Consider the following 14,827-nt stretch of genomic DNA (forward strand, 5'->3'; position numbering starts at 1 on the left):
ATTTAACTTCATGACAAACGGGATAATTTCAACTGCATAAGGATGTTTTTATGAACACAAAAGATCGTAAATTACAGTGGCTACATTATCGAGTAAATCATAGAATTTTAACTACAAACACTTTTGTGAAAATGATTGGGAAATCAGACAGCGATTTATGTACTTTTTGTTTAGAGGAGAGAGAATCATTGGAACACATTATGTATGATTGCGAAAAAGTCAGTATTTTTTTAAGAAATGTGCAATGTTGGTTTACTGAAATCTTTTCATTCAATATTATAACTGATAAGAAGACTTTTATCCTTGGATGTTCGAAAATTAAAATGGTAAACTTTGTAAATTATCATTTGAAACATTTTATATACTGTTCCAAATGTATAGGAGATTATTTGTCATTGAGTAAAATTAAAGCCACTTGGACTAATGTATACAGAATGGAGAAACAAATTGTAAGTAAATATAATTGTACAGATCAGTTTGAAAAGAAATGGAAATTATTTGAAACATTAGCTCAAGTATAACGGAAACTATGATAAAACAGAAATATCCTAAAATGCTTCTTTTTTAATATTATATACATTTGTTATAATTTTTCTTTTTCTTCGTACATGTACGAGGTGAAGTAAATGTATATTCAATCAATAGTGTGTTTAAAGTAGTATTTTTTAAATAACAACCTTGGTATTACATAATATATCTGATTGTTAATTATTATAGTATGATATTTATGAACTCAGCCAGAGTACATTGTCAATTTTTTCTACTTTCTTTACTTCTAGCCTTCGTTTAGTATGAATGTCTGTCCGTGTGAATGTGTGAGCGAAAGAGTTAGAATTCTTAAAACCCTGTACCCCCCGGTCAGATTGGGTTGTAAGGGTTTTGTAAAAGCCTGACTATATACCTGAATAAATGTTAAAAGTAAAAAAAAAAAAAAAAACCTTCTTCGTCGTCACTTCCCATATTTATGTAGAAATATTCCATTGTCACCTGCATATAGTTTTTTATATTTTTCAACAGATTCGATACGCAAGAGCCTATTGCGTGTATGATCAGGTTTTAAATCGAGACAGGCTACTGACAAACAAGATAATGTTACAAGGGTTTCTCAGAAGTCTCGTTTAAAGTCAGCATTTCTAATAATATTTGATCGTTCTAATGATCTAGTTTGCCCATATAACCATTCGGTCAAATGCTGTTTGACGTGCTTCATATCGATTGTTAAGCCGTCCACGACACACTCGCTTTGACTACGGATAACTCTGTTTACTTGATCGAGACGTATGGCTCACGGCGAGTGTGAACGGTAGACAGGGGATGCTTACTCCTCCTATAGACACTTGATTCCACCTCTGGTGTGTCCAGGGGTCCATGTTTGCTCAACTCTTTATTTGATATTTCTTATGGAGTAATGAAATAGATCACTGTTCGTTATCTTCGCTTTTCATTTTATAGGTATTATGAGACCATCTATTTACTAGACGGTATAAATTTAATGTAATGATTGAATCGTGTTCCTTATGTTCTGTTGACACCATTAAGCACTATAACTCCTATTCTCCTTCAATGTGGAATGCACATATTTGCTTCCAAAAACAATGACAATTTTCTAAAACTCGGGTTCAAACTTCTTTAAAAGCAGCTAGTGAATTCCAAGTATCTTAATAAGCATTTCCACCCTCCTCCTATATTCATATATGTAGCTATATTTACATCTTGTTGCACGTAAGACTTAAAAGGAGAATGTGTCTAAACTTGACGTTGCGTATTCCCCGTGGTTGAAAAGTACTGATTGATTGTATCTTGTTAAACGTCCTTCTCGAGAAATTTTCACTCATATGGAGACGTCACCAATACTGGCGAACCGTCTTCAAATTTAGACCTATGCTCGGCGTTTACTGCCATTGAGGTTTTTTTTTAGCGTACACGGGATGCCCGTTTTTAAGGTCATCACCGAGGACCCGTGACATTCACACGTGATGCCGAACGTTGGGCGATGGACCTGTCACTACCTGTTTTAAATAGGTGTACTACACCAGTGAAATTTAATATGGCTGAAAAACGGAGGATATGTAAAACAATAATTTTGAATTAATAACTTTCAAATTACTTTATTTAGTCAAGAAATGCAGTTTTAGTACAAAGCAATGTGAAAAAAATTAAAAACCCCACTGGACTCGAATCCACAATCTATAGCTCAGCAGTCGACGTTCAAACCTATTAAGCTACTCAGCTAGGCAATGATTTTGAAATTAATAGGCAAATATTGCTGATATTTATATTTTCATCCATGTTTTAAAAGAAAATCAGCCATTATGACGATGTAGAGTATCTCATTAATGCGGTAGGGATTCGAACCCCTACCTTCCGAATGTCGGACGAACGCTCTACCTCTAGACCACCGCGGTGGTATACGATTTTCGCGGGTATGTTAAGGCAGGTCATGCTCCATTTATGCACGTAAACTGCATAATTTTAAACATATGTCGTACACAGCGAGAGGGAGCTACTAACTCTCAAAAACTAAATTGGTTGTTTACATGAGAACGTTTTGTATCACAACAACATGACACACACGCGCTTCTGTATGACGTCATTTCATGACTGTTATGAATAGATAATGGATGTACCTCAACAGAAAATGGAAAAGTAGTACACTACCCCAGGATTTAAATATTGGTCTAACTGGCGATAATGACGGTAAAACACCCATAGTATCTCAGAATTACTGATAGAATCCTACCACTTTCAGTAAGAAATAATTATTAAACATTCAAACACGAAACCATCTAGCCCATGTTTTATACATTTTGCAGTGATGCTATGCAGTTCTCTTTTTAAAAAAAAATAACAGTCGAATTGCCGTGTATATTAGTTTATGACCTTTCATACGATATATAAAGTATCTTAAAGTATGCCGCGTAGTGTGCTACTTTTGCAGTTTTAGTTCAGTGTGTGACAGGGGAAAATCGGATCGACATGCTAAATGGAATGTTTTCCCCGTTAAACAAAATTGTCAATAAATGACATCAACATACCTTCATAATATCCACAAGTTCTCAGCGTTTCACATATATATTTAATATATCCAATGTCATATATTTCAAATACTCCATATTTTGTCGATATTTGCATGGCACACATTCACAAATTCCTTGCATGTATCAACGTCACTCGATGTATAGTCATGACGTCATCAGTTTACTTTCATATTGATCAGACAAAAATTACACAACAGCAGTATAACATTCCATATTTCTTTGAATCTTAGTAGCTGCATGATTTACTTTATGCATAAATAAAACTTACATAAAAAATAAAATCGGAATTTAATATATACTTAGTGATATACTTATTTCAATTATGACGTCACATTGTTTCGCGGATTTTATCCCAGTAAAAATTTTTATAACCTGCCTTAACGTATCCGCGTTGAGGGTTTCTGTATCATTTTGAAATGCAAGGTGTAGATCACGAATAGTGATCAATCTCCCAATTCCTTTAAGGAATACAAAACATGGATCCCTGGTTCTACGATAGGTGTGATCAGGTGCCTAGGAGGAATATGCATCCCCTGTCGACCAGTCACACCCACCGTGAGCCCTATACCTTGACATTGATAGATTTCCTGCGGCCTTATGTGTTGTATTGGTATAGTAAAACATATTTGAATCCATTCATGTGATGCTGTGTAAACACCATACTAGGTAATTGATATGCTGTGTCACGTGGTCAAGCTGGCCTTCTCCATTAATCACACAAAAACAAAGGATCAAAGTTATAAAGAAATTTATTTAACAAGAAATAAGGGGGAAAATATAAATAACTTAATGAAACTCCCACACTCACTCTCTCACCCAGATTCACTCAAAAATATCTTCCTTACTATTTACCAAAAAAAATTAATAATAATAACAATCAAATTCGAAACCGCTAAACTTTTACATTCTTTTCACATTTAATCCCGGGTTATTCAAAACTATTCTAATGAAATATAAGCTAGCTATTGTTGCAAAACTGTCCGAATGTTTCCACTATTCCTATACACTGCTGCGAGTGTTCCAGATTTGGTCTGCTACTAATCATCAAATGACTAAAGTGTTCTTTGGAAACTTATCTGTCTCCCTCTGAATTAGTAGTGGTATTCCCCACACTTCCGGACTGTATTCAGGAACCTCAGTGGTAGATATACCCATGCACAGACGCTTTGTCCTTGCGAAACCCCTGTTGTATCAGGCGGTCTTCACGATCACTGGTAGTCCATGATTATACCCCTGACGTTACAACAATGAATGTTTATTAAGTCAAGTGTTCTATAAAATGTTGGCAACACATACGTATATATGTTTGGCAATGTATATATCCAATGCAAAACTTATTGACTGTTAACAATGTAAAATGTAAATAACAAATCATTTCCATACTCACAACTTACGGTCATTCACTTCCGCCCCAAAATTTGAACTAAGACATTTAAATGGACACAATATTTCCAAATAAAGCGACAATTGACAACAGAAACTAAAAACCACATAGCATTAATACAACGTTATCGATATAATACAAAAGCCATTCAAACACTCTCGATAGCCATCACACTTGAGCACACATACAGGTAAAATATGGCGAGAGCTGGTCAAGTGCATGAATTGGAACGAATTGCGTTCAATAATGGTTTTAACTTGAAAAAAAAATTATACTACAAAAATAACGAGTAAAATCACAAAATACAACTGTACTCACCACAGACCTTTCTCCGTGCCACTGTCAAGTGTTTTAAAACATAGTAACTGCCAATGAATATCTCAGACTAGTTATATGTCGGACTAGTCTCCTGGCCACCTATACTCTGCTAGAATGCTCGGCCGGTAAAGACCCAGCTGCCAAGGTTCAGACTGGCTGAACTGACTTGCAATGAATCATGGGAACGATTCCTAACCGCGGGAAATTTAAATTTATACAGGTACAAGCATATGGTGATTGTTACATGCTGGTATGCCATATTGGGTTACAAATGCTGTCTGGTTGTTGTATATATTTAGCTATTTAATTAAAGAATACGTAAACCGAATCATACATCAACAGTGTTGATCACAATGTTGCAATAAAAAGGCTATTTGGTTAAGACCATTAATGATAGTTCATTTGCTCTCGCTCGATAGACTGAAATAATGTCGCCGATTCAAACGTTTTAAATAATTTACACATTTATATTACAAGATGTGTTCTGTTCGAGTTTATTTTCACTTTTGTCTCGATTTAAAAAAAATTACCATACGCAGAACAAGCTCTTACGTATCGAATCACTTGAGCGATACAAACACTATATACAGGTGATTATGGGATATTGATACATAAATATAGAAAGTTGCAAAGCAGACTACTGACAAACAAGTTGATTTTCCAGGGGTTTCAACAGTTTCGTTCAAAGTGAGCATTTCACATATTCTATGATCGTTATAACGATCTAATTTGCGAATACAACCTTTCATTTGGTCGAATTCTGTATGACGACTTTCATACTGATTGTTAGGCCGTTCTTGGTACACTGGGTTTGACTACGGGCTATTCCGTTTATCTGATCAAGAGATAGGGCTCTCGGCGGGAGTACATATAACTGGTCGACAGAAGATGCTTACTCCTAGGCACCTGATCCCACCTTTAGTATGTCCAGGGGTTCGGGTTTGCCCAACTATTTATTTCGTATTCTTATGTGTGGCTTCTGTTCGGATTTACTGTTCAACTACCGTAAAACAGTATTTTGCTATTGTTACAATTATCTATCAATTATTAATTGTAAATAAATATTATCGATTGTTTAATTGTCTTTTGTTAGTAAATTCTGATGCGCTATATTAGGGATTTGTTCTAACCCATAACTGGACTCAGCTCATTTGAAAGTAGCGACACATAATACTGTTGGTAACAACAGTCGTATGATTTACAAACACGGATTGGTTTATGTACATGTAATTGCAGTCCATCTGACAAAAAACTATAGATGAAGTTTTTTGATAGAATATACGTTTGATTACTTCTTCCGCTTAACGAAAGGTGAAGATAACAAACAATGACCAATCTCATAACTCATATAAGCAATACAAAATACAAAGTTGGGCAAACACGGACCCCTGGGATCATGTGCCTAGGAGGAATAAGCATCCCCTGTCGACCCGTTACACCCGCTGTGAGCCCTTGATATATATTTATCAAGTAAACGGAGTTATCCGTAGTCAAAACTAGTATGTCAAGAACGGCCGGTATGAAACACACTAAACATCGTTTGACCCAGTGATAATTTCTAATGGCTGATCCCCCCTCTGGTATATACATAGGTCCGTGTCAGCCCAATTCTCTATTTTGTATTGCTTATAGGAGTTATGAGGTTGATCACTGGTCGTTATCATCACCTTTCATGTAACTGTTTCCAGAAAGGTAAAACAGTTATATTCGTTATTGGAACATAAATGTCCGACAACAGGTTAGTAGCATATTAAGTGCATCTACCAGTAAACCTATACTTGACGTATATCTTGAATATTCAAAGAAATATATTAACTATTCCAACTGATTTTGTAGATATGAGTATCGTGCAATATGGCATTGAATATACTTGTATTTTAGGTGCTATGGACGTTTACTGAGCAATGAAAATGAAATCGATGCGACCAAATCTACCTTTCTATGACAATATGCCTAAGTCAACAGTCTTCCTAGGACTGCTTTGTATTTGGACACTTGGTGTACAGATCGTAAATTGTCAACAATATTCTTCATCTCCATCAGCAGGAGTAACAGCAAATGCTAACCGTAAGTTCAATACTTGTTATATACTAGTACCCTTTTTCTTCTTGTCATGTACGTGTATTTAATCATAATGTAAAACTTATACGGTACCAATTTTGATACACCAAATGCGCATTTCGACAAATAATGACTCCTCAGTGATGCTCAACCGAAATGATTGAAATCCGAAATAACAATGAAGTTCTAGAGCTTTTATAGGGAAAAACAGTGTCCCAAAAAAGTGGAGTCAAATTTGTCTAAGGATAAGAGCTATGCGTGAAGGAGATAATCCTTAATTTGAAATGAATTTCTAAATTTTGTAACAGCAATTAAATATACATCCGTATTTTCAAGCTAGTAACGAAGTACTTAGTATGTCACCAGTGCCGGTGTAGGGTTGCAAAAGTTAGGTTTATACTCGGTCCTACCGACCTTTCAGCAGGGAAGGATCTTTATTGCCATACCTGCTGTGACATGGCCACTCGTTTATAAACTGTCCCAATTTGTTTTATATAGTAAGTAAAATGAGCATGTTTAGTTAGCAAAACTTCATTGACGTGGTACTTTTATCCTTTTACATATATTTTTTTTTTTTTTTTTTAGGTTTTATTCATATTTTTAATTTCACAAAGCTTGCAATAATGAACATTTACATCCAGAACTGACATATTTCATAGGATACGTTATAAATAGAATATGCTGGGAATTGTTAAACCTACATACCTGGCACTAAGCTCCCAAGATATATAATATGTTTAAAAAGTAAATTATAGTTTTTGTACTACTAGATGTCACTTTTAATAATGCTGAATTTTTAGCTGGCGTGTTTATATTTACTTTTAGTTTGTCCTATCATGATACTTACACCCGATCTAATTGAACCCTATTATGGGAAGAGCGTGACGTTTAAGGCTGTTGTGGAAGCAAAACTGAATTCTCCACTGGAGGCTCGATGGCAAAGCATTAAGAATGGTCGTATTGACGATATTGATAGATACCAAGTAAAATATCACGAGACGCAACATTTACCTTCTCCACAACTTGTCATTGATAACGTCAACTTTGATGACGTCGGAGAATATCAACTGCAAATCAGGATTTCTGGAGGCTGGTGTACTAGCAGTAGAGTTAACTTAAGGAGAGTCTGGGGAAGTAGGTATTATTTGTTTTTTTTCTCTCTCTCTCCATACCTATTCTGATCATCTTATTCTTATTTCTGAAGTGTTTATTACAGGGTAGTTTATCGATGATGTACATTTTGAAATAGATTGTGTTCCTGTAGACATGTTCGAGATCAGTCAGACATGTTTTAAAAAAATCCTTTTCATTCTTACTGTTCCTTGTGTTGTTTCTTTTTTAGTTTTACTGTATAATGAAGGATGTACTTTCTATGGGGAATGTGATCAAAGAAGAAAACATTTACAATGCTCGAACAAGAGATGCCTGTGTCAACCTTCCTATTACCGCTACCATCAGCAGTGTTTTGATAGTACGTAAATGATTCACCACAATATTCATATATTGATTGCATATAGTTTTAATAATATCGATAAAAGGGACTGAATTTTGTTTCTTGGTGTTATTATCCAATGTTAATATTCTTGACGGCGATCTTTCGTCTTTGACAGAAACCACAGGTGTTTGACGTTTTCAATATTATATATATATATATATATATATATATATATATATTGATAATAGACAAACACGGATCCCTGTATTCGATAAGATAGATAAGACCTTGACAGAGTTGTAGCTAGATGTTAGAGGTCTTATTCTTATATTAAATCAAATTTTCGCTGAAAATTGTATACAGTACAACTGGATAAAAAGATAGAGGCTTGATATACCTGTATAGTGATATAGGAAAAAGACATTTTTTATCATAAACATTTAAAATATGAAGCACATGTATAGAAGACTATATGGTACTGTATTTTTATAATTCGACGTTACAATTCGGTATGAAATGATCTATATTCCATAAAGCTAATATGCTATATCCACCCTTTCAAATCAAGTAAAGTGAATTATATCATACTATATATATGGCTGTGTTTGAAAAACATGTAGATGAAAGGTGAAGATAACGAGCAGTGATCAATTTACATATATTTGTAATCATTAGAATTTCAGTGCATTATAATAGGAAGGTGAATATAACGAAAAGTGATCAATCTCATAACTACTATAAGCAATACAAAATAGATAGTTGGGCAAACACGGACCCCTGGAAATACCAGAGGTGGGATCAGGTGCCTAGGAGTAAGAATTCCTTGTACACCGGTCACACACCCATGAGTCCTAAATCCTGATCAGGTAAACGGAGTTCTCCGTAGTCAAAATCAGTGTGCCAAGAACGGTCTAACAATCAGTATGAAACACGTCAGACAGCATTTGACCCATTGATAGGTTGTATTGATCGTTATAACGACCACAAATTTGCGAAATGCTGGCTTCAATCGAGACTGTTGAAACCCTGTACCATCGACTTGTTTGGCAGTAGCTTGCCTCGATTTAAAAACTAACCATACGCAGAACAAGCGCTTGCGTATTGCATCAGTTGAGAGATATAAACACCATATACAGGTGACAATGGAATATTGCTACATAAATATGGAATGTTGACGAGCTGAAATCATCCCGTTTGTCATACAGTTGAGTTGTCATAACTCCTATAAGCAATACGAAATAGAGACACGGACCCTTGGATATACCAGAGGTGGTATCATGTGCCTAGGAGGAGTAAGCACCACCTGTCGACCGGTTACACCCGCCATGAACCTTTATCTTGATCAGGTAAACGGAGATATTCGTAGTCAAAATCAGTGTGCCAAGAACGGCCAAAACAATCGGTATGAAACACGTAAGACAACATTTGTCTCAATGATAGGTCGTGATAACGACATTGAATTTGCAAATACTGACTTTAACATATGAAAGGACCCTCCACTAATTATAGAAGGATTGTTTTTATAAAGTTTGCTTAAGAGATATACCGAAATACCGATCAAATGTTTTCGAGCTGAGCATATGTATTGCGGTCCGTGTTTGTCCAACTCTTAATTTTATATTTCTAGTAGAAGTTATGAGATCGATCACTGTTCTTTATCTTCACGTTTTCATGTATGAAATATCTTCAATTGGCATCCAGTTCAAACAAGAAAATAAAAATCTAGATATCTAGAATATTAATCGCATTGTTTCCGCCCTCTTTGTACCTTAAATTTTACGCGCATATGATGCTTTAACTTATTAAAATTGCTGTGATAAAATTTAGAAATTCATTTCAAAATTAAGTATTATCTCCCTCGTCCCTTATCCTTAGACAAATTTGGCTCCACTTTTTTGGCACTCTGTTTTCCCCTAAAATAGCTTTTAGTACATACAAGTTTACTGTTATTTCGGATTTCAAAAATTTCGGTTGAGCATCACTGAAGAGACATTATTTGTCGAAATACACATCTGGTGCACCAAAATTGGTACCGTATAAGTTTTACATTATGACCCCTGGGTCGAGGCCTCTGCTGGTGGACTGTTAGTCCCCGAGGGTATCCACAGCCCATTAGCTAAGTACTTCGTTACTAGCTTGAAAATACGGATGTATATTTAATTGCTGTTACAAAATTTAGAAATTCATTTGAAAATTAAGGATTATATCGCCCTCATGCATAGCTCTGATCCTTGGACGAATTTGGCTCCAGGTTTTGGCACCCCAGTTATTCTTTTAGCTCTTACAAGTTTATTGTTATTTCCAAAATTTCGGCTTGAGCATCACTGAAGACATTATTTGTCGAAATGCGGATCTGGTGCATCAAAATTGGTACCGTATAAGTTTTACATTATGGAGGAATTCAGTTATTCCGTTTCGTCATTCCAAAAACGTTGATCAATGTTTATGGAAAGGTAAATTCGATGAAATTGCATGTACTATTTACATCATCGTACGAACACACATATACAAAATGTATAATTATTCTGTGTTTTCTTTTTTTATTTTAGGGTATCATCTCGGTGCAGTCTTTGTGGACTGGAACATTACAAGATCTGAGATCAATGTAAAGTGGAGAGATCCAGACAAACACCCTGACCTGATACAGTCCTACAGAGTCACTGTTAAAGAGTATGGCGGATCTACTAGAGTAAATAGTTCTGTTGGCAGAGAAACTAGCTATAGCTCTGAACTTAACTTTGACCCTGGACATTTGTACTATTTTACAATTACATCTGTTGTACAACTAAACGATCCAGAAGAAACGATTTACGTGGTAAGCCAACGGCAGCTAGTTGTAGGTAGGTCATGTTATTTTGTAATGTTATGAATATATCACATAAAAGCTAATGTCTCACGGGTATAGAGTCCCTAACGACTGACAGAGACCCTAGTGATTAAGAGTGAAATTTGTAAACTGACCTTGATATAGGGTCAGTACAATTCATGTGCCCACAGCAAACTTGTCTTTTAAATATGAATTCATGTCTATTTGTTGAAAACATATATGTGCAAAATTGCATCTTTCAGTTCACAGGAAATCCGTTTGCATTCTTTGTCACAAATCTCTGCTCACGACGTAGTTCTACCGTAATTTTAATATCATGAGGTGGAAATATCTATAAGAATCAAAAATATGTTTTCTACCTTTCTTCCATTACATTTTACATCGAAGCAAGAGATAAACTGATAATTTATTGACTTCATAGAAATCCATCCTTTTTCGTTTCAATACAATTTAACAATACGCTGTAAATGTATTGGGAATACTCGATGTTATCTCTGCCTTGATAAGGGAAACCAATTGTCAATGTTGTTGTAGATGTTGTCCGATATCACCAACTTTTGTTATGCAGTGGTAGTTTAGGATGAAGAATAAAATGGCCAATTGCACAGCAGTTTGATGCTGTCCGATCTCAAAAAAAGTTTATATGCAGGGGTAGCTGAGGAAGGCAAATATAATGGTATAATTGCCATATTGAAAGTGGTGAAGTCACCATAAACGTTTCGAAATGGTCATCGAAAATGCTACAAAATTCTCTTGCAAACCCATCCGTTATCATTCGATATTTGTGTCCCATATTGAAAAGTGACTAAGTGAACATTTAGTAGACTACATTTACCATTGTTTATAGAACCACTCCCTCCTGGTGCTATAGATAGAAACACCAGTAACTTCCATCCTGAAAATCTTCATCTAAAATGGACAGCTCCGGGAAACAAAACATATGTCGATCGATACCAAATAAACATTGATGGATACAACTACTACTCAAGTTCAACTGAAACATCCATTTCACGAAGATTGGAACCTGGTAGAAATTATACGGTTACAATTGTAGCAGAAAGCTGGTATAGGTATACCTATCAAAGAAGAAGTGAGCCATATATAGAGGAAATCGAAACATTAAGTGAGTGAAGATTTTCATACGTCTTTTCTTAAGTACTAATTCATGTTTGTTTGTTAAATGTGAAGAGCAATTAAGAGTATTACATGTAATATCAATATTAATGTTGTCGTGTTTAGTAAATATGTAAATGAAAAAAAAAACATGTCTAACTTAAACACACAATGAAACATAGAGGTAATAAAATCATAAATATTTCGTTCGTATCAAGGCACCCCGAAAGTTAATATCACCAGGAGCAGCTCAGTCAATGTCCCTTATCTCTCCGTCCTGGAAATCAAAGCTTCGGTACAAAATTTTTCTGACTTTCCGCCGACGTTAGAAACAAAATGGCAAAGGAATGGCACAGACATCAACATAACAGACATCCGATATACCGGCAGTTCTCTCGATCTGTTCAATCCTAAACTGGTCATCAATAGAGTGGATTTCGAGCATGATGATTGGGCAGTGTATCGATGTGCTGCACGGAACTCAGAAGGATGGGGAACTAGCACATACGACACACAAGTCCATGTGAAAGGGAGTATGTAATTGTTGATTTGCGGATATTATACGGGTTTTTTTTTCAACTTATTTTGGTGAATATTATAGCTAGATGACTTTAAATATTTGAGAATCTATGAAAACATACGTGTGTCAATAGTCACCATATAAGTTGAATGATTTCTTCATTATATAGGTAAACATTTTTCTGTTCTTTTATGTTGATTTGTTTTCTCGTGACGTTTAGAAACTGAAACATAATTGACACTAATATGAATACATGTTACAGTACATTTACGCACGTTCTCAAAGTGAACCTAAATACACCGATCAATGTTTAGATGGATGCTTCAAATTGTGAATGATATTTCTCAGGTCTTTTACTGTAAATCAGGATCTACAATGTAGATATTATTAGAATTAATTGGTTACTTAGAGGAAGCATCGAAACTGGCTACAAAATCTAACTTAACGATATCATATCAGCTGTCTTTGTTTACAGCAAGAATATAGTATTTTTAATTGTATCAGGAACGTTTCGGTGCAAATCGAATTTCCCCCCGAAAAGTTGGTGTTCAATAATGGCGCATATTTCGCTGAAATTCTCTCAAATCATTAAACATTTTATTTCAAACAAAATATAAGCTGTATGTTAACAAAAGACGATATTCTAGTAGCCGTCTACACAGGAATCGTGCCACTTGACCGACAAGAGACTCCATTTGGAATATACATGTATTTTAGTTTTGCTTGCGTACAGTACAGATAATGATGATATTTGATATAACGCTTGACTTCTATTTTATTGCCTTTTTACAGACAATAAAGATCTTTCTGTCCCACTTCAAAGAATGGGGGCATATTGCTTTGCAACTGTCGGTCGGTCGGTAGACCACATGTTGTCCGGTCAATATCTTGAAAACAATTCACTTCATCGTAATGATAGTTCATATGTGGGTTGTTACAAATAGAAGATGACCACTATTGATTTTCAGGTAAAAACCTCAAGGGTCAATCTACTCTGGACATAGGAAGATGCTGTCCTCTCAATATCTTGAAAAATCTTTCCTTGACAGACATTGCACTTGTTACACTGATACATTGTAAAAAGTAGATTAACGCTATTGATTTTGAGGTCACGTGGTCAAAGGTTAAGGGTCAAACTGGACATAGTAAAATACTGTCTCCACAATATCTTGATAACTTTGACAGACATCAAACTTGGTACACTGTACATATCAAAATGACCACTATTGATTTTGAGGTCAACGGTCAAGGATCAAACTGGACAAAGGAATATACTGTCCATTCAATATCTTTAGAACCCAAACATCAAACTTGATAGACTGGTACATCATAAAGGGTAAATGACCCTTATAAAGATTGAGTTCATATGGACAAAGGTCAATGGTTCAATTGGACATAGTAATCGATTAAAAATAATTTGCTTGATTGAAACCAAACTTGATACACTGATACAGCATAAGGAGTAGATGATGACCCCTATTGATTTTTAGGTCACATGTTCAATCCAATCAGGACATAGGAAGATATTGTCTGCTCAATATCTTTAATTGAATTGGCACTGCTATCAATTAAATGATGGATGTGTATAACTCATTTCAATTTTACGCCATTGGGAGAGGCATATATGTTTTATGAACATTTCTTGTTTAATATACAGTCAAACTTAAATAATGCTATTTTGCACGGACAAGGAATATACTACAAACCAGGAATCAAAAATATCTTTTTTATTTTTGTTTGTAGCCTTTTCATCAGCAAATTACTCTCTGTGCAAATATTAGATATACTGCTTTTGGAATATCTAAAAAAGATGGTTAATAGTACTCAGTAATTCATTATTTCAACTATTGCAACTTTAGAGTTATGTATGGATTTATTCATTGTTTATCTACCAGGTATTAAATTTCTTGAGGCGTGTAATCACTCAAGGGAATGCCTTGAAGATAGAAGTTTGACCTGTGATATCAACAAATGTCTGTGTAATTACTATTCTTACCACAAAAACAGAGTTTGCTACAGCAGTAAGTATCATAAAGACAGAATGAAGTAACAATTTATATCTGAAAAATGATTCCTTGAAAATCTATCTTGTATTGCTTATAGGAGTTATGATATTGATCACTGTAATCTT

At 35.0% G+C, this 14,827-nt stretch overlaps 1 protein-coding gene across 3 annotated transcripts in view; it reads left to right on the top strand.

The window, feature by feature from the left end:
- LOC125645547 (uncharacterized) overlaps positions 1–14,827 on the top strand; it is a 67,762-nt gene that overhangs the window by 2,826 nt on the left and 50,109 nt on the right. For all 3 annotated transcript variants that reach the window (XM_056141544.1, XM_056141546.1, XM_056141543.1), the window contains exons 2-8: positions 6,622–6,807; positions 7,627–7,935; positions 8,144–8,272; positions 10,786–11,076; positions 11,911–12,186; positions 12,395–12,709; positions 14,592–14,717. In XM_056141544.1, the coding sequence (XP_055997519.1) occupies positions 6,645–6,807; positions 7,627–7,935; positions 8,144–8,272; positions 10,786–11,076; positions 11,911–12,186; positions 12,395–12,709; positions 14,592–14,717 (1,609 nt within the window). In that variant the 5' untranslated portion in view covers positions 6,622–6,644. The remainder of the gene's footprint in view (positions 1–6,621; positions 6,808–7,626; positions 7,936–8,143; positions 8,273–10,785; positions 11,077–11,910; positions 12,187–12,394; positions 12,710–14,591; positions 14,718–14,827) is intronic.

Source organism: Ostrea edulis, chromosome 6 (assembly GCF_947568905.1).
Source record: "Ostrea edulis chromosome 6, xbOstEdul1.1, whole genome shotgun sequence".
Classification (NCBI taxonomy): domain Eukaryota; kingdom Metazoa; phylum Mollusca; class Bivalvia; order Ostreida; family Ostreidae; genus Ostrea; species Ostrea edulis.